This window comes from Mustela putorius, unplaced genomic scaffold (genome assembly GCF_011764305.1).
Source record: "Mustela putorius furo isolate JIRA1106 unplaced genomic scaffold, ASM1176430v1.1 tig00003932_pilon_pilon_pilon:0A:0A, whole genome shotgun sequence".
NCBI lineage: Eukaryota > Metazoa > Chordata > Mammalia > Carnivora > Mustelidae > Mustela > Mustela putorius.
The window spans coordinates 8,213,384-8,238,295 of NW_025422077.1; the positions used below are offsets into that span (position 1 = coordinate 8,213,384).

At 38.7% G+C, this 24,912-nt stretch overlaps 1 protein-coding gene across 5 annotated transcripts; it reads right to left on the reverse strand.

Moving 5' to 3' along the window:
- Positions 1-1,016: 1,016 nt before the first annotated feature.
- CCDC110 (coiled-coil domain containing 110) lies at positions 1,017-18,510 on the reverse strand. 5 transcript variants are annotated; one of them, XM_013058995.2, is made up of 7 exons: positions 18,420-18,510; positions 17,975-18,074; positions 6,155-6,222; positions 5,781-5,846; positions 4,409-4,519; positions 1,558-3,670; positions 1,017-1,073 (listed from the first exon to the last, which is right to left on the reverse strand). In XM_013058995.2, the coding sequence occupies exons 1-7, from the start codon at positions 18,471-18,473 to the stop codon at positions 1,024-1,026; spliced, it is 2,562 nt and encodes an 853-aa protein (XP_012914449.1). In that variant the 5' UTR covers positions 18,474-18,510; the 3' UTR covers positions 1,017-1,023. The 5 variants fall into 5 exon arrangements, with proteins under 5 accessions (XP_012914449.1, XP_004757822.1, XP_044925388.1 ...); XM_004757765.3 differs by having other exon boundaries at positions 6,155-6,210; positions 18,420-18,509; XM_045069453.1 differs by having other exon boundaries at positions 17,975-18,079; positions 18,420-18,503.
- Positions 18,511-24,912: the final 6,402 nt, after the last annotated feature.

Sequence of the window (24,912 nt, forward strand, 5' to 3'; positions counted from 1 at the left end):
GTGGCTACAGGTCTGGGGCTCACTGAGACGGCAGGTCAGCCAGGATACCTGGACCATGCACTGGTCCATGCTTTCAAGGGGGAGCGTAAACCATATCCACCAGACCCTCCCACCCAGAGAGTGTTCCAGCAGCTCCCCTAGCCTCTGGTGGAGTTCTAGTGCTATCTCATATGCCAGGCGCAATGTTAAACTTCATCTTTTTAAAGAAAAGAAAAAGGGGGTAAGGGGGGAAAAGAAAAAAAAAAAGAAATAAAAGGCAAAAACAAATATAAAAAAGCATTTTTTTTTCTTAATTTAATCCCCACCCCCTCCATGCCCAGGTGCAACTGGGGTTATTGTGGGCTTGCAGTTCCGGGGCTTGCTGTGGTGTTGAGCAGTCCCTCGGCTTCAGGGAGTATTCCTGCGGTTCCTTTGCCCTTTTATTTTTTTATCTTAAAGATTTATTTATTTTAGAGAGAGAGGGAGAGCGCCTGCATGCGCCAGAATGAGCGTGGGGGTAGGGGTAAGGGGGAGGGGGCAGAGGATCTCAAGCAGACTGCCCACTGAGCATGGAGCTCCACGTGGGGCTCCAGTCCCGGACCCTGAGACCACGACCTGAGCCAAAATCAAGAGCTGGTCACTCAGCTGAGACACCCAGGCGCCCCTCCTTTCGCCTTTTAAGCTATAGCGTTTTTTCTGTGTCCCATCACAGCTGGGGCTGGTGTGTGCTTGTGGTCCCAGGGTTTACTGAGGCAGCCAGTCAGGGCAACCAGACTCTGTTCTCATCTGTGCTTTTAAGGTGTCATTCTTCAGTCCCTAGGACTTGGAAAGCGTTGGCCCAGCTCCTCCATGTTTTGGCAAAGTTCTAGAACTACCTTTTATATGTTAATTGCTCTTTTAAACTGCTCCAGATTCTCTCTCTCCCTCTTCCTCTATCTCTCCCCACCCCCCAGATGTTCTCTCTCTCAAATAAATAAATTAAAAAATAATTTTGTGGAGAAAAAAGTACTGGACAAAGGATTTTGAAACATTGATTTTAGAAATTTATTTACATATCTTGGATGGAAGCAATTGATATAGTTGACTTGGAATTCCTGGAAAAAAAAGATTTTTTTTTTTTAACATGGGAGTGCCAAGTATACTTGATAAAACAGAAACAAAATCTCTGCTCTCTGTCAAAGTTGCTGTGTGCATATACAATGTAGAGAAGTGATATAAGTAACAACATGAGTCTTATCAAAAGAGAAAAAATCCTTTCTCTCTCTCTCTCTCTCTTTTTTTTTTTTTTTAAAGTAGGCTCCATGCCCAGCATTGAGCCTAATGCGGGGCTTGAACTTGTGACCGTGAGATAAGACTTGAGATCAAGAGACAGACACTTAACCAAATGAGCCACTCAGGTGCCCCCAAAGAGCAAAGGTCCTAAATAATTCCAGAATATAATAAATTGGATACAAATCTTATAAGACTAAATTGTATTCATCTTAAAAGTTTCCTTCTTATTACTGTACTCTGGCTAGTGCTCAGTGGGTGAAAAAAATCTTAAATACATCTCTACTAATTCACCACAATATTACATACCTTTCAAATCAGGAGCCAAAGGCCTACTCCTAGGACTGGAGGTGTCTTCATAAGTATCATAGTTGTCCAAATGGAATTTCTCTCTTCTTGAAATATAACCCTTTTTTGATGGGTCCTTCTGTGGACTACAGATTTTTTCACTTAAATTTAAATACTCTCTTTGAAGATTCCGCATCTCAAATTCTAAGGTATCCCTTTCATTTTCTATACTTCTTACATAGTTTTCTAAAAGTATTTTATCTTCTGCAAGTCTACTGATGCTATTTTCAAATTTTATATTTTCTTTACTATGTTTTTTTAGTTCTTCTTTTAGAATCTGATTATCTGTTTTAATTTCCATTACCATTTTTGATAACATTTCACATTCAGTGCCCATTTCTGACAAACTATTCTTATAAATACTTGCTTCTGATTTTGCATTTTTTATTTCTTTCAGAAAATTCTCCTCTGCAGTAGATTGGTAGGTTTGAATATTCTCAATTTCTCTTTCCATCATTTGTCTAGCAGCAATGGATTCTTGTAATGTTGTTTCAAGATTAAGTTTTTCATTTTTAACTGTTTCTATTATTTGAAGAAGCGTCTCTTGTTCAGTTTTTGCCAACCTTTCTTTCTCTTTTAGCTGCATTATCTCTAGTTGATTTTCCTTCAGTTCATTTTCAACTGAGCTTCTTTCCTTTAGAAGCTGGTATGTTTTTTTCTCTAGCATTTCCTTTTCATCTTGTATCAAGAGAATATTTGTTTTCAGTGATTCCATTTCCATACTCATTCTATTATTTTCATTATTGACAATGGCCATATCATTTTGGGTTTTGTGTTCTTTACTTTTTAGTTGATCTAATGTTTCTATCATTTGTTGCTTCTCCAAACAAAGTTGACTATTTTTTTCCTCTAGAGTTTTGTTTTGTCCTACAAGAACATTATATTTACTAATTAATTTTTTCAATTCTTTAAGACATTCTTTACCATCTTCTTCTGTTTTAATTAACTTGGACTGAATAGCGTTCTTTTCTTCAACCAGATTCTTAAGTTCCTTTTCATACGTTTCGATTTTCTGTATCAGAGATTGTGTAGTAAAGACAAGAGGTTTTATTTTGTTCTTAAGGGTTAGATTTTTATTCTCCAGTTCCGTTACTTTTTTCTGTATCTGCATAGATTCTTTTAGGTAATTCTGTAAGTACTGAATTTTTGCAACACACTGCTCAGTAACAGAATTGACTTTGGATGTTTTCTCATTTTCAAACATTATTGGTCCTTGTTTTGATAGTGGTCGTGTCTCTTTGTCTTTCATTTCATATTTTGTTGGGTCAAAAAATGACAGTGTATGCCTTGGAACTCTGGAATGGAATTTTAAATCTGTAATATTCTTGCCAGTGATAGGAATTTCTTTACTGTTTTTCTCATTTCTCTTTCCCCTGTGCATTTCACTCTTAGATAACCTTTTACATTTCCTGCAAAAATTCACATGGAATTTTGATACGGTTTCCCTGAATGGGAGTAATTTGTTTACTAATGCCTCTAATTCTGAAATTCTCTTTGATTTTATATCTTCATTTAAGTTACTTTCTATATTTTCTTCCTTAATAAAGTTAGTTTCTTCTTTGTGACTGTGGGACAGGTTATATTTACCATTTCTTGGAACATTTGTGTCAGTTTTTAAAGTCTGAAGTTCATTTGTAAGTGCCAGTTCTCTATCATGTGACTTCTTTAGTTCTTCCTTCATTTGTTTGATAGAATGGCAGATATCATCTAAATTTTCACAAAATCCATGCTTGAGGAAAGGCTCAGTAATTTTGGATTTATCCAGAATTACTGTATCAGCTTGAGACATCACATTTTGAGGTGCATGAGGTAGAAAACTATAAAGGTTATTATAATTCTTTAATATGTCAGAATTTTCTGAGGGGTTCATAATTATGTTTGAAGCTGAATTATTTGTTGAAGTTCTCCAAGTTAATAGGTTCTTGAAATGTATTTGGGATGGAATATCTATACCTTGACAGAGATTGTTAACAGTATCACTGCTGAATTTTTCTTCTGTTGAATGAATAGTGTTGGACTCCTCAAAAGGATGAATTTTCTCCATAGAAAGGACTTCTTCTTGATTCTCTATAGGCTAGTGACAATAAAAAAGCATAGTATAAATGTACTATCATTTGCCACATGATAAGAAAATCAAGAAAATATTTTGTGGGGGATTTATTTTTATAGCCCAGATGAACATTTTATCCATTTCTATAGGCAAAGAAGCCTAATGAATATGACTCATTTTCTCCAGAAAAATCTAACAGCAGTTATTTTGAGATCTGTAACTCTGGTCTTCACAGTTTTCTTAGAAATTATATTTATTTCCTCAGAGGCTGACATACATGGGCCAACCCTTCAATATCAGAAATAGAAATTTAGAACCCATTAAGAGACCATTGTAGATAGATGGGGAAGATAGAAGCAATAGGTCAAATGCAGTAGGAAATTTAAGGAAGACGAGTATTTCCACTCTGGGCTATTTGTCAACCTTAGCTTGCATTCCTATTTCAGATGACTCTAGGGCTGTGTCTATTCTAGAAATGTGAGTTCTAATCACTGTAGACAGAGTGACTCTGGTTCCAGCCTGTTTCTAAAGAATTCACCTCAGGTCTTGGTCAATCCTAAAAGTAGAAAAATTCTTAAGTGGATAGACAGGCTAAAAAAACCTGCCTTATATTTCAATTTACTTGGGAATATTTTAGGTATTCCTCTGACAGTCCATTTGACCCTTGAAGAAGGTTAAAAATGTAAAGGTGAAGATAATCTGATTGTAGTAACGTTTTTGAAGTGACTGAATATAGAAATAGTTTTGTACAGAATAACATACCAAAGCTTTTTCAATGCATGTGCCGAATACTAGATTTTTTTCTGAGCTATATTGTGGGTTTTCTACTTCAATAATACTTTTGTTCAAGATTTCACTGATTTCAGACTGTACCTTTAAAAGATAAATTGATGTTATAATTTGATTTCAGATTTATACACTTATAAACTTATAGTTTATAAACTTCTAAACATAAGAAACATATGAATGTATAGGGATAATAGATACTATAATTAAAAGATACCTTTAAATTTCCTGGACCTAAAAATTCTTTCCCATCATATAGAATATAAAACAAATGTATTTAATTTATAATAATCTCTATCATTAAAGGAATTTTTAAAGAAAATTAAAAATTTTAAAGAAAATTATGGCTTTATTATATCATATGTATATTATATATATGATATATTATTATATGGCTTTATAAGAAAAACTTACTTTAGTAAAATGATAAAATTTTATGAACTACATTCAAGTAATTTTGGATTTTGATTTTTTATATTGTTGAATAAAGCAGAGACTTTTGATCTCTCTCATCAGAATTGTCTCTGATCAGAATCTCTCTCATCAGTCTGTCTTCTCTTGCCATTTCCCTGCAGCTGCTTTTAGTATAAGAATATTACGATGAAGTTTATATTGGATCTTCAGTGAGTATGTGTTGTGTTATGCACCGCCAGTATCCATACCCTATCCTTCTGTTAGTACTATCCCCCATTTGTTCTGGATGAAGTCCATGTGCCTTTGGTGATCCCACTTTCAGCTGCGTATGACTGAGAGCTAACCAGTCAGAACACTGCCTTCCTTTCAATGCGATTTATTTATTCAAGCACTGCATATGACACAATCTCAGGCAGTCAGAATCAGGCCAAGAATTCAGTATAAGGGAGAAAAAAACATGGTCTCTTTGCCGACTGGAATCTGGAAGGATAAAAGCCTAGAGCTTCTAGAAGCCCTTTTGGTACCACATGGAATCTGAGAATCCAGTACAGTGGAAAGTAGAACCAAAATAAAGAGTGAGATGGTTTCTGATGACCAAAGGCCTGATCATATGGATTAAGCCACTGCCAAGTGAACTGTCCCTAGGATTTTCAGTTACCTGTGCTAATAAAATATACTTTTTCCCTGGGTCAATTTGAGTTAGATTTCAGATCACTTATATGAGAGTTCCCTTTTGTAGGCTATATATTGGTAGTATCCAAATTCAACTATAATAGAATGTAGTTTCCCTCAAATTTTGAGCCTGGAATATGTTGTGGCCTTATTTTATTACATTCTACATGAATGAATCAGTTGGCTAGTGGTCATTAGCTTGGAAATGTGGGGTGATATCTTAAGTTTGGGTATTTCCCAATAGAGATTAAAAGAAACATACCATACTAACATTCTGCAAAGTCTGAATTCGGAGAGCCTGAAATGATTCCAGCTGATGCTGAAGGGCCTGTAATAAAATGAAACATGGTATGAAATTGAACCATTTTGGTATATGTGCTGCCGAAGCGAGCACGAAATTGAACCATTTTGAAATTGCTATTATTTCTTATATATGTTCCCCAAAGTTGCCTATTAACAGAAATGATCACATGAGGGTCAAAGGACTCACATTCTTAGTCATTCTTGCTAATTCTCCAGTGTATTTTCATGAAGATTTTTGTGAAAAATCCACATCATTTTGGAAGTATTTATTCTGAAAGAGATCAGCCTTTATACAGGTATTTGGGGAAAAAAACAAAATGAAAATGAACTTACTTTCAGTGCTGATTGTGGTTGTATTTGATTTTCCGATTCTGATATGCAGCCATATTCTAAAAAGAAAACTGAAAAACCATTATGATCTAATTCTTAAGTTTTATTTTTAAACAACTGTAATAGAAAGTAGTCTCCTAACTTTCTTGGATAGTGAGACAGAGATATGAGAATTTGATGTCCATATTAGGACATCAAAGAACCCAATGCTAGTCACATAATAAGGTCAAGAAATAATTTTCACTTGGCTTAAAATACCTACTTGAGGTTCTAATAATGGTTTTACTTTTATAATAAACTATTAATTTGTAATGCCAAACTTGGAACTCTCAAAAACTCAATTATCTTTGTTTCTGCAATATAAACTGCATTAAAAAAAAAACTAAAACTAATAATCCTGTAATGGGAGACCTTTGACAAAGTACTGTGTAGGTCTCAGTGTCTATGAAATGGCCATGTGATGTTTTTCCTCATCATGGAAAACAAATTGGACTTACCAGCACAATTTTTGTCATGCTCCTAAGCAAAGTACTATAAAGATCCATGTGTTCCTTCCTAGAAAATAGGTTATGGACCTCTAACAGGGGAGAGACTATAAACTGTTTGCAAATTTCCTGACATACACCTCTCTTTGTCCAAATAGGTTTTTTGCTTGCTTTGTAAATTCTTATTAAATAATTAAAAAAAAAACATTCAGTGTCCCAAATGAAATGAGAGTTATGTTGGAATGTTTCCCTAGGCTGACAATTTCTGCCCTGAGAGAAGTTTTCAAAAGAGATCAGCACATCTCTCCTTTGGAATGACAGTCTGCCAGATGTTATAGGAGCTGGTTTGCAGAGTATAGGACCCCTCCCACCCCCATCTGGCAACTGGCATCATCCCTGAGAAGTTCAGAGCCTGGAGCTATTTGCTTAATTGAAGAATCCCACCTTCATCAGAGGGCAGGGAGGGACAGTAAGTCTGTTTGGATGTTGCTCAGCTTTGTATCTTACTAGGAATAAAACAGTAGTCTGAAATGTTCATCTTAGAGAGATTAAAAAAAACAAACAAACTCAAGTGAGATCTGGAAAAATGCAACAAGTCATCCCAAAGTTTTTCAGACTCTAAGAACTTCTAAATGAACTCAAATTGCAAATCCAAACCAATATATTACCTAGAAGCCTACCACCCAGAATCAACCATTATGGATTTTAGGTACTCTCCTTTCAGTCAGCTCTCTATGCATATATGCAGAAAAAAAGAAATTATTTTAGAACAGTGGGATCATATTATACATGTTACTTTTGATAAGTAGTATTAAATTTATGTTTCTTTTTAATAGAACAAAGAAAACTGCAATTAGTTGAAGTTATCACTATTACTCAGATTTTTTTCACTACATGAAAGATTATTTCCTATAAGATTCCTTTTAGCTAATGAAAACATGTCATGAAAAGGACTAACAGACAGGAATTTTTATATTTTTTTAATAACATGCACTTCCTTTGTATTCAGTGTTGTTTTTTCCCTGCCAAGAAGGGGGAATAAATGATGAGAAAATTACCTGTAATTATACTTGCTCTCACATTTACTTCCCACATTTCATGATATTTGCTTATTAAATTATTTTCACACTGTGATGTTTTATGATGTTTTACATTTTGTTATGTGACCTTAATTTCCACAGAGCTATTTAAACACAAAGATGGGACATTATTATTGTAAACATTTTCAGCCTTCAACTTTATTCTTAATGGATTTACTGTTCAAAATTCCATCTCCTTTCTACCTCTGCAGCATCAGTTTCCCCTTTCCACACAGGTTTCCTTTGTCTTGTTAGGAGGACTTAGAAGTTGAAGGCTAAGCACAGTATTTCTTTCTAAAACGGAGTATGACATATGAGTCAAAAGAAATTTAAAGACTCGGTAAAGGGATATAGCAAATACAAGATTTTAAAGAAAGAACATGAGATTTAAATACTGCTACTACATATATTTCCTTCTCTCTATCTCGTCCTTCTTTTCTGACTATCGTATGATTGTAGTTACCATGATGCTTCTTTTCATATGGCTCAGTGAAACCTGAGCAACTCTGCTCAGAATTTCTATTTTCTTTGACATATTGTAGATATTTTCTCTAGACATTCTTCTTGGAGTCTATTGGTCTGTTCCTCTGAGAGTTGCAGGGCCATTGTGTTTTCCTATCTGTTTTCTATAGCTTAAAAATTAGGTGAAGGGGTCTGGTGGAAGAGATATCATTTGGAGCTGTGTAAAGCCTCCGTTGGAGGATGTGATCTCTGGCATTTTGTTGTTCCCTGAAACTGGGTAGAAATCTAGAGGAGATATATCTTATTACTGTAGGGAGATAGTCTCCTGACTGGGATCACTCCCTCAATTCAAGATGGAGTCCTGGAACTAGGACTGCCACGTAAGACTGTAAAGGTTATTCACTACACAGGGGCTCCTGGCCAAAAGATACATGTGGGCTGAGATGTGCGCCTTGCTGTACTATACTCAGCTAACTGGTATCCTATGTGGGTTTGCATGTACCCAGAGTTGGATATACCTTTCTCTAATCCATGCAGAGGCACCCCATGAGCTAGTGGCAGCCCTACTCAGAACTTCTTTCTGCAGAGCAAAGTAAGCCCCTCTTGATCAGTGTCCAGATTTACTCATCTATTCTCATAGCTGTTCCTCTCTATCCAACCTAAAGCCCAGTCAGCAGAAAGGAAGACACAGGTATTTCTTCTTTTTGTATTCACAGTGGGAGGGGCATAAATGAGTATTTTCAGAATTTTGACTTGGTTTATTGCTTCTGAAAGTCAGAAGCCAGTCTGTAGTTTGTCTTGTCAGAATCTTCTGGTTATTTATTTATTTATTTGACAGACAGAGGTCACAAGTAGGCAGAGAGGCAGGCAGAGAGAGAGGAGGAAGCAAGTTCCCTGCTGAGCAGAGAGCGACATGGGGCCTGGGATCATGACCTGAGCTGAAGGCAGAGGCTTAACCCACTGAGCCACCCAGGTGCCCCAGAATCTTCTGTTCTTATCTTTGGCCTCCATTTTCCAATTTTATGTCCTTCAGGTGCTGCTGGTGAAGTTTTTGCCAGTTTTCTAATTTTATTTTTCTTTTGTCCATTTCTTTTGGTACTGGAGGGGGAAGATCTGGGGTCTTCCTTGACTCTAAAATCTCTATCTGAAAGTCTAGAATAATTTTTAAAAGTTTTTGTTTGTTTCATATTTAGTGATTCATTCCTTCAACAACATCATTCACTCAAATATTGAGTGTCTAGTGTGTGGTATGGCCAATTGTAGGTACTAGAGACACAGCAATAAATAAGACAACCAAGACTCCTATGGAACCTACTTTCTGGAGAATGAACAGCAAATAAAAAGCAAATAGAAATAAACAAGATACTTTCAAATAGTGGTAAATAACACAAAGAGGATAGGCTAATGTGACAGGGAGGATGGGGACAGCCCTGGAGAGGTGGTTGGCAGAGGCTTATCTGGCCTGGTCCCTGGCCGGAATGTGGTGAGTTTTAGTTAGGGGTGCTCTGGACTGCTTGTGAAATGAAACCTGTCACCACCTTCACTGGAACTGAGGCCCTTCAAAACTCTCTGGTCAGGAGACATGGTGTGGGCAGGGGTATGCACTGATATTCTAGGGGTGGGACCTTCTATGCTGGGGCTGAGGCAAGCATGTTTGAGAAAGGCAGTTCTGCTGGCTTTAGCCAAGATTACCATATGATGAGAAGAGGCCAGCCATGTGAACATCTGTAGGAAGAGATTTGGAGCAGAGGACATGGCAGGGTCCTGAAGTATAACATGCTTATCTGTGTTTGCAGGAAGGAAAGTCAGTATGGCTGTGGCTTAATGAGCAGACGGTAGCCCATTATGATTAGAGGTCAGAGGGGGAGACAAGGGCTAGATTATATAGGCCCTAGTGGGCCAACCTGAGGGGTTTGGCATTTATTTTAAGTGAAATGGGAAGCTTTAGAGTGTTTCATTCATGAGAATGATTTGATCTGAAAACAAACATATATAGGTCACTCTCCAGCGTGATAATGGGTTATAAAGTGGCAATGGCAGAGGTACTTTGGTAATCCAAGTGAGAGACAAAGTTGTCTTGGACTAGAATGGCAGAGGGGAAGATGCAGGAATGTAGGTGGATTTAGGATAGGTTTTGAAGATAAAACATTCCTAGGGGATTAAATGTGGCCAGAAGAGATGAAGGAAGGATGACTCCTGGTTTTTTTTTGGTGAAATCATATGGATGATGAGTGCTGATGTTATTTACTACAATGGAAGAGAACGGAGTAGGAAGATGTTTTAGGGAAAACTTTTAGATATGTTCAAGTTCGGATTTCTGTTAGTTGTCAAAGTGGACATCAAAAGGCAGTGGGTATTCTTGTCTCTTGTTCAGAGGAATGGATAGGAACACTATACTAGAAAATATAGATATCACTGCTGGCCTAGACAAGGGCAGTTTCTGTGCAGTGACAGGCACGGAAGTCTGAAAGAAGTGGCCAGAGAGAATGAAATGTGAAAATTTGTGGGCATTGAGTATAGGCAACTCCTCTGAGTTTTTACTGTGGAAAGAAATAGGGTGGCTAGTGGTATAGAGTGCATGTTAGAAGAGATGTGAAGGTCAGGACATGCCTGCTTCCTGCTGGAATCATGTAGTAGAAAAAGGGAAGAATAACTCTGGAGAATGAGGGAGATTAATTGCTGAAGCCAAGTACTTGAGAATTCCAGGAGAGCTAGGATAAAGGGAATGAGCTTTGGCTCAGCAGGGACAATTCTTCCATTGAGACTGGGGACAGCGGGAACAGGAAGCAGGAAGATGGTGGTGGGAAGGTGGTGGTGGAATAGGAGGATCCCAGGCTCACTTTGTCCCATGAACACAACTAGAAAAAAGGAGAAAAAAGAATTGTACAAAATGAGAATAGATTTAGGGAAATCAGTGACTCTGCCAAATGTAATCATATTCATATTATGGGAGTCCCAGAAGAAAAGAGAAAAGGGGACAAAAAATTTATTTGATGTAATAGCTGAAAAATTGCCTAATCTGGGGAAGAAAACAACATCCAGATCCAGGAGGCATGGAGATCTCCCATCAAAATCAGCAAAAGCAGTCAACCACCAAGACATATTGTAATTAAATTTTGCAACATATAGTGATAAAGAAAAAAAATCTTAAAAACAGCAAGACAAAAGTCCTTAACTCCTATTCTTCTCAAACTATTCCAAAAAATAGAAAAGGAAGGAAAATTCCAAATCCATTCTATGAGGCCAACATTACTCTGATACCAAAACAAGATAAAGACAACACTAAAAAGAGGCCAATATCTCTGATGAGCATAGTTACAAAAATTCTCAAATGCTAACAAACCAAATCCAACAATACATTAGATCATTCACCAAGATCAAGTGGAATTTCTTCCTCGGTTGCAAAGGCAGTTCAATATTTTCAAATCAATCAACATGATACATCACATTCATAAAAGAAAGGATAAGTGTGATCATTTCAGTAGGTGCAGAGAAAGCATCTGACAAAGTACAACATCCATTCATGGTAAAAACCGTCAACAATGTAGGTTTAGAGGGAACACACCTTAACATAGTAAAGTCCATATATGAAAAATCCACAGCTAATATCAAGCTAAATGGGAAAAAACTGAGAGCTTTTCCTCTATGGTCAGGAACAAGACAAGGATGTCCACTCAAACCACCTTTATTCAACATAGTATTGGAAGTCCTAGCCACAGCAATCACACAACAAAAGAAAATCCAGATAGGCAAGGGAGAAATGAAACTTTCACTATTTGCAGATGACACAATACTCTGTGTAGAGAAAACCCTAACAAATCCACCAAAAAACTGTTAGAACTGATAAACCAGTTCAGTAAATTTAAGATACAAAATCAACACACAGGAATCTGTTGCATTTCTATACATCAATAATAAAGCAGCAGAAAAGAGAAAGCCAGGAACCAATCCAGTTTACAATTGCACCCCAAACAATGAGACACCTGGGAATAAACTGAACCAAAGTGGTGAAAGACCTGTACTCTAAAAACTCTAAAACACTGATGAAAGAAATCAAAGATGACACAAAGGAATGGAAAGACATTCCATCCTCATGGATTGGAAGAACAAATATTGTTAAATGTCTATACTATCCAAAGCAATTTCCATATTTAATGCAATCTTTATCAAAATACCAATAGCATTTTTCACAGAACTGGAACAAACAATCCTAAAATTTGTATGGAACCACAAAGGACCCTGAATAGCCAAAGTGATCTTGAACTAGAAAAGCAAGCCAGGAGACATCACAATTCCAGACTTCAAGTTTTATTACAAAACTGTAGTCATCAAAACAGTATGGTACTGGCACAGAAACACACATAGATCAATGGAACGGAATAGGAAATTGATAAGTAAACCCATAATTATATGGTCAATTAATCTTTAATAAACCAAGAAAGAATATCCAGTGGGAAAAGGAGAGTCTCTTCAAAAAATGGTGTAGGGCAAACTGGACAGCTACATGCAAATGAATGAAACTGGGCCACTTTCTTATACTTCAACATAAATAAATTCAAAATGGATTAAAGGCCTAAATGTGAGACCTGAAATCATAAGAATCCTAGAAGGGAATACAGGCAATAACTTTTTTGACATTGGCCATAGCAAATTCTTTTTAGGTATGTCTCCTGAGGCCAGAAAAATAATAAAATAATAAAATAATAAAGATAATAAAAGCAAAAATAGACTATTAAGACTACATCAAAATAAAAAAGCTTCTGCACAGCAAAGGAAACCATTAACAAAACTAAAAAGCAATCTACAGAATGGGAAAAGATATTTGCAAATGTCATATCTGAAAAAGGGCTAGTATCCAAAATATATTTTAAAAACGTATACAAATCAATACCCCCAAATAAATAATCTAATTTAAAAATGATCAGTTAACACAAATAGACATTTTTTTCCAAAGAAAACACACTGATGACCAACAGACATATGAAAAGATGCTCAACATCACTTATCATTAGGGAAATGCAGGTCAAAACTACAATGAGACATCACCTCACCTGTCAGAATGGCTAAAATCAACATAAGAAACAACAGATGCTGGTGAGGATGTGGAGAAAGGGGAACCTTCTTGCACAGTTAGTGGGGATGCAAACTGGTGCATCCGCTATGGAAAACAGTGTGGAGGGTCCACAAAAGATTAAAAATAGATCTACCCTATGAACCAGCAATTGTACTACTAGGTATTTACCCAAAGAATTAAAAAAAAAAAATACTAAGTCAAAGGAATACATGCACCTTGATATTTGTAGTAGCATTATCTACAAGAGCCAAATTATGGAAATAGCCAGGTGTCCATCGACTGATAAATGGATAAAGAAGTGGTGTGTATACATATATATGGGATACTCTTCAGCTATAAAAAAAGAATGAAATCTTGCTATTTGCAGTGACATAGTGGAGGTAGTATTATGCTAAGGGAAATAAGTCAGAGAAAGACAGATACCATATGATTTCACTCGTGAAATTTAAGAAACAAAACAAAGGAGCAAAGGGGGAAAAAAGAGAGGCAAACCTAGAAGCGGACTCTGAACTCTAGAGAACAAACTGATGGTTACCGGAGGGGAAGGGGGAGGGGGGAGGGGGATGGGTCACATAGGTGATGGGGATTAAGGAGGGCACTGGTGTGACCAGCACCAAGTGAAGTTTGGAAGTGTTGAATCGCTGTATTGTACACCTGAAATTAATATTATACTGTATGGTAACTAACTGGAATTTAAATAAAAACTTGAAAAACAAGAAATGGATGACAGTGGATAATATGGGTACAGAAGCAGGTAGGTCAGCAAATTTTAAGTTTGAGGGTCATGGAGTTTGGATCTGATTGCTGCTTGTTTGTTTGTTTGTTTTTTTCACACAGTGTGAGATTATGTAATGAGTTTAGAGGTAGTGGTGAAGGGTTTTAGAGATTGAGGAAACAATAAGAGTGAAATAGTTATTTGGAGTAGTTTTGATTTATTGCTTTCTAAAGGCTATCAGAAAAACTTTTTGTTTTTTTATGAGTTTTGGAGACATTGGCTACCACTTATTCCCAAAGGAAAGCTAATCTTAAAATTCAGTAATACTTAAATAACCACATAGAATTATATGATTCTAGAATTGGAAGGGAAATTACCAAAGAGGCACAGGAGGGGGAACACAATCACAGGTCATCACTTCTTAAGTCTTTGATAAACATGCAATATTGAGAGGTGTGTAGACAAAGTGAAAGATATGGTCCCAGCCCCGGAAGCTGATACTCTACTGGGAATGCAAGAAATAGTATTCATATTATATTGAATTAAATTGTCTAGCTGTCTCATATTTAAATGTGAGGAGTGAAAAACAAGATAGTTTATCAGTGGGATGGCTTTCGAAGTACTTAAAGATATGGGGAATTTATTCTGAAACCTGCAGAGGATTATGTCATAGTCAACCTACAGGCACACCTCATTTTATTACGTTTGGCAAATACTGTGATTTTTTACAAATTGAAGGTTTGTGGCAACCCTGTGTCAAACAAGTCTATTGGTGCCATTTTTTTCCAATAGCATCTACTTATTTTGTGTCTCCTGTCACATTTTGGTAATTCTCACAAAATTTCAAAAATTTTCATTATTATATTTGTTATAGTGATCTGTAGTCAGTGACAATAACTTGCTGAAAGCTTAGAGATGGTCAAAATTTTTTAGCACAAAGTATTTTTTAGGGCGCCTGGGTGGCTCAGTTGGTTAAACAACTGCCTTTGGCTCAGGTCATGATTCCAGAGTCCCTGGATGAGTCCCACATCGGGCTTCCAGCTCCACGGGGAGTCTGTTTCTCCCTCTGACCTCCTCCGCTCTCATGCTCTCTCTTACTGTCTCTCTCTCAAATAAATAAATGAAACCTTCAAAAAAATAAAGTATTTTTTATACTTCGTACATTTTTATGTACATTTAAAAAATAGACAATGCTATTGCACGCTTAATAGACCACAATAATATAAACATAACTTTTATAGACACTGGGAAACCAAAAAATATAACTCACTTTATTGTGACATTCTCTTTATTAAAATGGTCTGGAACCAAAGCCACAATATCTCTGAGATATGTCTGTGTTAAGAGCATACCTGTAGCTAATAGATGAAGGAGAACAAATGAGTTTTTAAAATGCAACATAGTAATTACTCAATATAAAATGTTAAGTACTCTGTAGCCAAAGCTTTGTCATTCTCAGATTCAAATGCAGAGTTTTGCTCTGACAATATAAATTCATTCCTAGAAGGAACTGTTTTACAGAGCCTAATGAGGTGTGACACCATCTGCTTGGGGCTTTGTCAGGGAAGCTACAGAGTCAGGCTGTCTGTGCTTGAATCCTGGCTTTGCCATACACTTGCTATGAGGGACAACACAAGTAGTTATCTAGTTTGTAGGTAAAGCCCTTTGCAGAATAGAATGCATGGTACCAACTAAATGCTCAAAAAATATTTATTCCAATCACTACTGCAGAGACAAGGGTATTATGGATATGATAGTAAGTCAGGAAATTTCAAATTTCCAGTTGCAATGGAGGGGAGGGATGGCTGCTTGAAACTCTTCAATGTTTCCCATTTTGTGCTCAATAATGCCCCAGATCCTGACGCAGAACTACAGTGCCCCCCACCCCGATTTCCTTGCTGATCCTCTCCCTTCGCTTTCCCATTTCACCCCAACTGTTCCTCAAATGTGCCAGGCATTCTCCTACCTCAGGGCCCTCACGGTTGCTGTTCTCTCTGCTCAGATGCTCTTTTCTTGGAAATCTGCTCTGATTACTCCTTTACCTCCTTCAGGTCTTTGCTCAGAAGTGATCTGCCCAGTGAAGTCTCCTACCACCCTACTTAAAATAAAATCGCACACTCCTCACCCACCTCCAATCCTCCCGCACTCTCTCTGTGCATTACTTTGCTCCATGGGATTTACAAGTCCCATCGTACACACAATCTCATTTGTTCCTTCCAGGAGAAGGTAAGCTTCGTGTAAGCAGGGATTCTGCACATTTTGTTTGCTGTTGGATCCCCAGCACTTAGGACAGTGCTTGTTCAAAAATATTTGTTAGACGAATGAACGAATGGATGGTTGGATGAACGAATGAAGACTTGGGTAGAACAGGGCGCTAAAAGCCGCACACGGTGAGTACTGAAGTTTCAAAGCATCCTTCACATCTTCATTCCAACCAATCAAGGATTACATAGGCTAGCCACTTGCTCTTTTATAATTAAAGAGACCTCAGAAATACTATAGAGTTTCTTTAAACTTGGCATTATTTATACAAGTGGGGTTAATATTCTGTTGGTTAGTACTCAGGGAATGGATCACATGGTGACAATGAGGTATAGATAGAACGGAAAAAGAGGACAGAACAAAGCCATACCTCCTAGTTTTGCCATCTAAGGCGGCACCGGAGTTCGAATCTATGCTCCTAAAAACCTGCCCTTGCTAGACCTTGCACTTGTAACCTATCTGCTTTAGCCAGATGGACTGTGGCTCTTAAAGAAATGTATGTGCTATTTTGCACGCAGCTTCATGTTCTGTGATGTTGGCGTCTTTCCCCAGAGCCCTGAATCTCACTCGCGTTAGGGAACACAGGATCTTGCCAAATTAAAGTACATCAATTTCTTCTCACCTTAAATACTCTCTTCGAGGTAAACATGGAGCTGTCGCAGCCTCTCTATTCCCTGTGAAGACTCTTACTCCCTGTTCAGGTTTCCTATGCACAAGGATGCCTGCAGGTCTTTGTGGATGGTGGGGCACAGAAGAGTTCTGGCAGGTCACTGCACTGTCCTGCTCGCCTCCCCTGGGATGCTGCTTATACTGATGGCTCCTGGGCTTCCAGCTGTCTTTGGTCTACTCAGATGTGGCTGCTTTAGCTCTTCTTTCAGGGCCCCTCGATAAGGCATTTGTGAAGATCCTGAGTTTAGGAAGGTGCAGAAATCCTGCCCTGATCTCAGGTCACTTCCTTCAGTGCCTCTGTGTCTTGATTCCCCATTTGCCACGTGTGGGTTTTGGGCAACGGGGGGTCCTAACTTAGCACATCTCTTTAGATACCGCCTTCTACCCAGAGCGCTCTGTTCCTTCCCTGGCTTGTCACACTGGCCACCAGGCTCTTCCAAGAGGTGTGTAACCTCCTGGAGCTTCTCTCAAGGAAGTAAGAATGCCAGATTCTCAATATGATACCCCTAACTGGGGATTTACACATATCTTATTTGTGGTTCATGGGGAGCTTGGAATTGTAGCTCTTTGCTTATTTCAAACAGCCTCCCTATACAATATCTTGTAGTCCACAAATATTTCCTGTAAAAAGTATTTTCTTTTGGGAAAAGTGTGTATCTTTTTATCATCTGCCTAAAATATTCTTCTTTGGTATTCAGAGAAGCAGTACAGTGTAGCACGATAGGTAAGGCTGGACTCTGGAGACGCCCTGCTGAATACTGGCTTTGTCACTTGCCACCTGTGAGACCTGGGGAGGGAGTCAGTCACTCTGTGCCTCAATTTCCTCATAAAATGTGGATGATGGTAGTACCTACTTCATAGGGTTGTTGAGAGGATTAAATGAATTGATACACTTAAATGCTTGGAACCACATCTGGCACAATGTAAGTGTGCTGTGTTAGCTCTTTTTAGTCCTATAATAAAAGTTCCCCGAAGTACCTGTGGACTGGAAGTGCACCTGTCAGGCCCGTGGATTTAGGCAGGGGACCCCTTGTCTATAGTCAAGGGGCAGAAACACCACTGCAGTGGAGATATTACCTGTTTCACTGCCACCACTTTCCTTTACCCCGTCAGAGGAATTTAGGATCTTGGACGCTGAAAGGAGAACGCAGTCAACTTCGTCCTCTTCCTCGTGATGCTTCTCTGCAACAGAACCATAGGTGGCTTTCAGCTTCTTTGGGAGAAGGGAGGCGAGGCGTGTGATTCGGGCGCCCGAAGCGGCCACGGGAGGGCGCGCTGGGGCCACGAAGCGCGGCGGGACCGGGAGCCTCCGGGGCTGGAAGCAAAGGCCGGGCGTGGGGATGTAGGCGGCGGTTTTCTCCCCGGGGAGAGCAGGGTGCTCGGCTGGTCGGGAAGATCGGCTCTCCAGAAGGGACCCGCCTTGGTGCTGAAAGGGCCGGGGCGCAGGGGGACGGCGTCCTCCCCTACCCGTCCACGTCCCAGGGCTCCCCCTCAAGAGACAGCTCCCCAGCCCGGCTCTCACCAGGGCCCATTTCTGCTGCTGAAGGTCTCCTCCCAACTGCCTTCCCCCACGCATTCCGCCCAGTAGCTCCGCGCCGGGGCAGCGCGTTGCCTGGTAACCTGGAGGCAGGCCCCTTCGAGCCGCTGCAGGGCACGTGCGGGGTCGGGGTGGTGGGAGGCGGAGGTGCGCGCTGGGGTCCCGGTCCCCGGACAGGGGCGGTTTGCTGTGCCCTCCCAAACCCGGGGCCGGTCTCCCTGGGCAGTTACTCCTGCCGCCGCTTTCGTGACCAGAACTCGATCTTGATCGTAGCTGGACTCTTAAGGCAGCACCTGTTGGACCAGAGTTGTGGGGACAAAGGTTCCAATGCTTGGAGACAGGACCTAGGAACTTTCTCCGTTTTTTATTTCATTGTTTATTTTGCTTCATTCCTCGTTTTTCAGCCTATCCGCCGGAGTAGTTTCAGCGTTTGGGGATTTGAACAGTCCAACATCAATATTGTGAAAGGACTTTTGTTTTCTTAAAAGAAGACCCCGATTTCCAATAATGATCTTAAAATAATAATGAAATGTATGAAAATGTGCACATTAAAGCTGTCTCCACTGATCTCCATATGTCAAAGCTCGCTTATTTCCTGTGCACCTGGGCGAACCACTTGCAAAAGATGGATGTTGTGTTGGAATCTGGAACTCATTCAACTAAGGGCTCGTTCAACTAAGGACTGGCGTAGCTGCAGGCGATAACTTTGTGTAGAACAGAAAATGGCGCTCTTTAAGTAAAAGTTTTGATGAATATGTAGTACTTATTTTGCAAAGGCAACCATTACGGATAGAATATAAAATAATTGAAAGTTCAAAACTTAAGTCACAGTAAGGAATTTGAAGTCATGATACAGTAATTTATAATAATTATATGTTTTGCTTTCATGGAAATGAAACTCATTATGGTAGTCTCAATGTTTACTTGCTGTGCTTTCTCGTTTTCTAGAAGATTTGAGAGTCTTTCTTGTGGCATTGTAGACAATTTGAGTAAATTGCGTTTTTGAGAATTTATGTTCTGCATTGATGAATATAGTGACAAAATTAACCCCCCCATCTACAAAAATTTTCAGCAATGTGTAGTTTAACAGACACATTGCTGAAAATTTTTGTAGATGGGGGGGTTAATTTTGTCACTATATACTCTAAATAATTTACAGTATTTTGAAGTGAGGATGTAGATAAAACACCACCACAATTTAATAAGTTAATTTCAATACTAATGAAATTTCCATAACAAATGCCATGTTTCATGTAACTATCAAAACCAATAATATGTTAATATAATGTAATGTTCTCTCATAACTCTAATTTGTCTGTGTGATATATGTAGATTATGATGGCAAGTGAATATTTGTTACTATACAGAAATTTCTTGGGGATTTAAATGGGACGATTTTGCGACACTATTTAGTATAGAATATGAAAAGAAGATGGTAACTTGCAATGTCAAACTCAAATTTACGAGGTGCCATAATCTCATACTTTAAGATACTTCCCAGTCAGAAAGCAGTTCTTAGGACAGTTTATTTGAGAAGTTAAATCAACAAGACCTTTGGATTTCAAACATTTTTCTTTTGTAAACTAAATCGTATCTATATTCTCAGAAGAAAAAAATAATGTGTCAAAAACTTATTGTAATTAACATAAAAAAGCCTATCTTTGGAGCCTACAAAGTTATAAAAATTAATACATTAAGAAAAATCTTTTAAATAATAAAGATGTCTATGATGTAAGTGGCATCCCCTCAGAAGAGGCCTCTTGTGTAGGACCTCTCACCAACAATTACACATGGAGACCCTCTCTGGTGAGAGAGAACCTGGAAATTCTAATAAGAGAACACATCTGTGGGGTGCCTGGGTGGCTCAGTGGGTTAAAGCCTCTGCTTTCGGCTCAGGTCATGGTCCCAGGGTCCTGGAATTGAGCCCCACATTGGGTTCTCTGCTCAGCAGGGAGCATGCTTCCCTCTCTCTCTGCCTGCCTCTCTGCCTACTTGTGATCTCTGTCTGTCAAATAAATAAAATCTTAAAAAAGAGAGAGAGAGAGAGAGAACACCTTCCTAAAAAATGAGGGTGGATGGTAGACATTTCTCTGGAGGCCTTCACTGCATTTCTGAATGTATGTTGAGGAAATCTTATTTGAATACTCAGGATCACTTAAAACCATTGTCATCTATCACAGCCAGTACTTGAAACTCCATTCTGAATGTGATTCAGTGACTTCCCCGATGTGAGCATGAGTTTACTTCTCTGTACAACTGGGAGCCAACAACATTGTTCTGAGGATTACTGGGATCTTGTGTGAGGGTCCCACTACAGCAGGTACGGACGATAGCTGTGTCAGAGGACGACCATAATAGCAGCTCTAGACCTCAGAGTCTAAGGTGAGAGTTCATAAATAGTGTTGTTAACTTTTCCTTATTTAAAAAGATTTTATACTTCAGTTGAAAAAGATTCAACGATTCTAGCTCAAATATCAGAAAAAATCTATATTTTAAAAAGTAGGGAAGTGTACTCTCTAATTTGTATTGTATATCAACTTTCTTGATGCATTTGTCCAACTTCTAAAAATTTTACATGGTTGCTAAGTAAATGCACATTTAGATGGCCTGTAAAATGTGAAGTCCTCATTATGTTTTATTTATTAAATTATTTTTTGATAAATTTAATAATTATGGAAAGTGCAAAGAATGATGTAATAACCCTTTGCTTCTATCTCCCAGAATTAACAGTTATAATTCTATTGATGTATTTGGCTTATATTTATTTAGACAAATTAAAACGTTACATAGACATGAACTCCCTACCACTGCCTATCCTGTTCCTCCGTCCCCATGTTCTTCCCACAAGAAACCACTATAATGAATTTAGAGTATTGCCTTACAGTCCATTCTTACATCTTTATAGTAATTACATGTGTGTTCTTGAGTAATGTAGATGGTTGCTCTTGTTTGTTTTAAAAATTTTCATGAATGATATCATAATTTTGTTTTATTCTGCAGCTTGCTCCTTTTACTCAAAATTATATATATTTTTAGGTCTCTCTGTATTAAAAAAAATAGGTCTGTAATTGAGTTGTGAAAATGGGCTTAAATATCTTAGTTCTGCTGTTGTTTTTGACTTTTTTGGTTTCCTATTTATTTATTTATATACTTGTTTTGATTTTTAAAAAAATATTTTGTTTATTTTTGAGAGAAGTGAGAGAGAAAGAGAGTGAGGAAAAGAGAGAATGAAGGTGATAGGCAGAGGGAGAGGGAAAAGGAGGCTCTGCTCCCTAGAGCCTGGTCCCAGGGGCTCAATCCCAGAACCCCAGGATCATGACCTGAGCCAAAGGCAGACACTTAACTGACTGAGCCACCCAGGCGCCCCGGTCTTTTTTTTTCTTTTTTTTTTTTTTTAATTTTTGAAATTATCATCCACTTAAAGTAAAGTTGGAGCTACATGTTTCATTTTTTCTTGAACCTTTAAGAGGGAGTTGCTGACATGGTGTCCCATCACTCCTGAATGCTTTGATATGTACTTATAAGGACATTCTTCATTAAGAGCACAATATGGCTATTAAAATCCAGAAATTAGCACTGATACATTACTACTATCTAACCTTCAGACCCCACTCAAGTTTCACTGATTCTCCCAATATTGTCCGTTAGACAAAAGGGTCCAGTTCAAACTCTCGCACTGCACGTAGTTGTCTTGCCTTTAATCAGAGTCTCGTAAACTCAGAGTTTCCCATTTCATTCGGTAGGAATGGATTACCTTCTGTTGCTAACATGATTGATGTTGTTGCTTAAATTTTCCTAGAGGGGTCAGTGAGAGTTTCTTTATCTGGCTTCTATGTACATTTGACATGTCCCCTTTATTACTGGAACATTTCTTCATTTTTTTGCCTAGACAACCAGATGTTCCCGTCTCATCCCATACTTTCCCTGCCCTAGCCTTGAAATCAGCCCTTCCCTTGAGGAACCTTGGTTTGTTTTAGAAGAGAATGGTATTGTATTTAGAAACCAGGAAGTGAGTGTTAGGTGTGAGTGTTGCTATCTGGGTATAGCTGCTCCCAGGCCATCTTAGTGGATAGAGCTGGAAAACACCTGGATACACATGCACACATACATACTGACATCTATACCCATACTACATCCGAACACACGGGCATTCGCATCCATATTTAGTTCTGTATCTATCTCCATATATTGAGTTCATGATACCTCCAGTTCCAGTCCAACACCGTAGTGCTGTTTCTAGGTCTCTCTCCATATTGTAATTTCCCTTAATCAACAGTGAGAAAGTTGACTCTTGTTATCTTTCCTATATTTATTTATGTGAGTAATACCTTTGTAGATATCCATTCTCTCAATGCCAGTCTCTCAGCAGGTCCCATGGAGATGTCCTTGCCATCCACTTGGGTTCTAATACCCTGCACTGCCTCTTCCCTCCTAACTTTGCCTTTGACTTTGAACCCTGTATTGGGCCTGTTCTCCACTTAGATACCCTCCTCCCCTTCTTGGGCTCTGTGCACACTATGCTGGGCCTCCCGTCTGTGTAGAAGACTTCCACGTCCCCCTGAACTTTGACACCATGCGCTAGCCAGTCCCACACTAGCCAGTCCCTCCTTACTCGGCTCAGGCTCTGCTGCTTACTGCTGCTAGTGCTCCCCCACACATGGGTGCTCCCCTTTCCCTCTTTGGGAATAGACACCCTGTGTCTGCTTTTGCAAGGTTGTGAAATGATTCATTCTTTTTTTTTTTTTTCCCTAAAAGCTGGATTGTTTTACCTTTCATATTTAGATTTGCTAATTCATCTGGAATTGATCTTTTTATAGAGTACGAGGTATGTGTCAATATCCATTTTAAAAATTATGGCTATCTGATTGACCCACCATTTATTGTAAAGAACATAAGTTTTTTCTTTTCTTTTCTTTTTTTTTTTTAAGATTTTTATTTATGTTTTTGACAGACAGAGATCACAAGTAGGCAGAGAGGCAGACAGAGAGAGGGGAAGGGAAGCAGGGAGCTCCTGCTGAGCAGAGAGCCCAATGCGGGGCTCGATCCCAGGACCCTGGGATCATGACCTGAGCTGAAGACAGAGGCTTAACCCATTGAGCCACCAAGGCGCCCCATAAGTATTTTTCTTATATGTGCTCTCACTCTACCATCTTGACCCTAAAGTTCCTCATTGCCAAGTTGTAAAGTCAAGTAAGATGATTATTTGCTTGCCCAGAATATAGATTAGAATTCGATAAAAGGGAGAGTATATTGAAATTTCCTTTAGACTTCTCAAATGGGGAAAACCTCATTCTTCTGAGTGAGAACAGGACGACCTGGTCCTCTGAGGCTCTCATGAGCCATTGGCTGCTGTTGAGTACTCAGTGTCTTCTACAACACTCAGATTTTCAATATATAGAAATGAAGTGTCATGATGGACAGAAAAATCTGTAAATTAAGCATTATGCTTGCGGAGCCTACCTGTCTCTGTTCCTGCTCCTGTGACACTGAATGGCTCACAATCCCATCTGAAATTGGTAAACAAAGCTTATACTCGGAACACTTAATGAGGGATGTTCAATTTCCTCCCTCCCTAATGTATTTGTTTCCCCAATAATTAAGCTCTTGGTGAAATATTCCTACTTATACTAAATGGCATTGAGAATTGTGGAATTTTATGAAGAAACATCTTCTAGATGGGTATAGGAGAAAACTGAAACATGGGAAGGTTCAGGAACTTTTTAAAAACTCTGTAACTGATCATTGACAGACTTCCTGATTCTGACACACCGGTTTACCCAAATCAGCTTATTTTAATGGTTTCTTTTCCCTATAACAAATTATAGTTTTATGAGATGGGACCACATGTCATTTAAATTTTACATAAGTATAGGCGAAATATAAATATAATTAATACTAGAGCTAAAAGTTTCTGTTTCCTGCTGTGATATCACAGTTCACCTGCACTTTCTCGGTGGGATGAGACTGTTTCTTTTCTTTTCTTTTTTTTTTAAGATTTTATTTATTTCTTTGACAGAGACAGAGAGATCACAAGTAGGCAGAGAGGCAGGCAGAGAGAAAGGGGGAAACAGGCTCCCTGCTGAGCAGAGAGCCTGATGTGGGGCTTGATCCCAGGACCTTGAGACCATGACCTGAGCTGTAGGCAGAGGCTAAACCCACTGAGCCACCCAAGCACCCTAGGACTGTTTCTGTTTCGTTTGGCCTTCTATTAGATAGACAGCGGAGCATATTCGGTCAGGAGATATGCTTTCTCTGGTCACACATGTCAGTTGATTCAACAACTTCCCTGAAAATGTCTGATTTTTTTTTTTTGATTGTGGAATTCATTGCTAATGGACAGAATTAGAATCTGTGCTGACAATGAGAAAAATCTGTGAGTCACAGTATTTCAAAATCTTCAAATGGTAACTCCTCCTAGAGAATCCGCTTTCACCTGTTGACTAACTGCTGCAGATTCAAGAATCTGGAACAAATTCAA

Coding starts and splice junctions, on each gene's coding strand:
- CCDC110 (XM_013058995.2), bottom strand. CDS start 18,473: ATGCGTGGGGGAAGGCAGTTGGGAGGAGACCTTCAGCAGCAGAAATGG. Junction 5,847..6,154: donor AACCACAATCAGCACTGAAA/GTAAGTTCATTT, acceptor ATTTTATTACAG/GCCCTTCAGCATCAGCTGGA. Junction 3,671..4,408: donor CATGCATTGAAAAAGCTTTG/GTATGTTATTCT, acceptor TATTGTCACTAG/CCTATAGAGAATCAAGAAGA.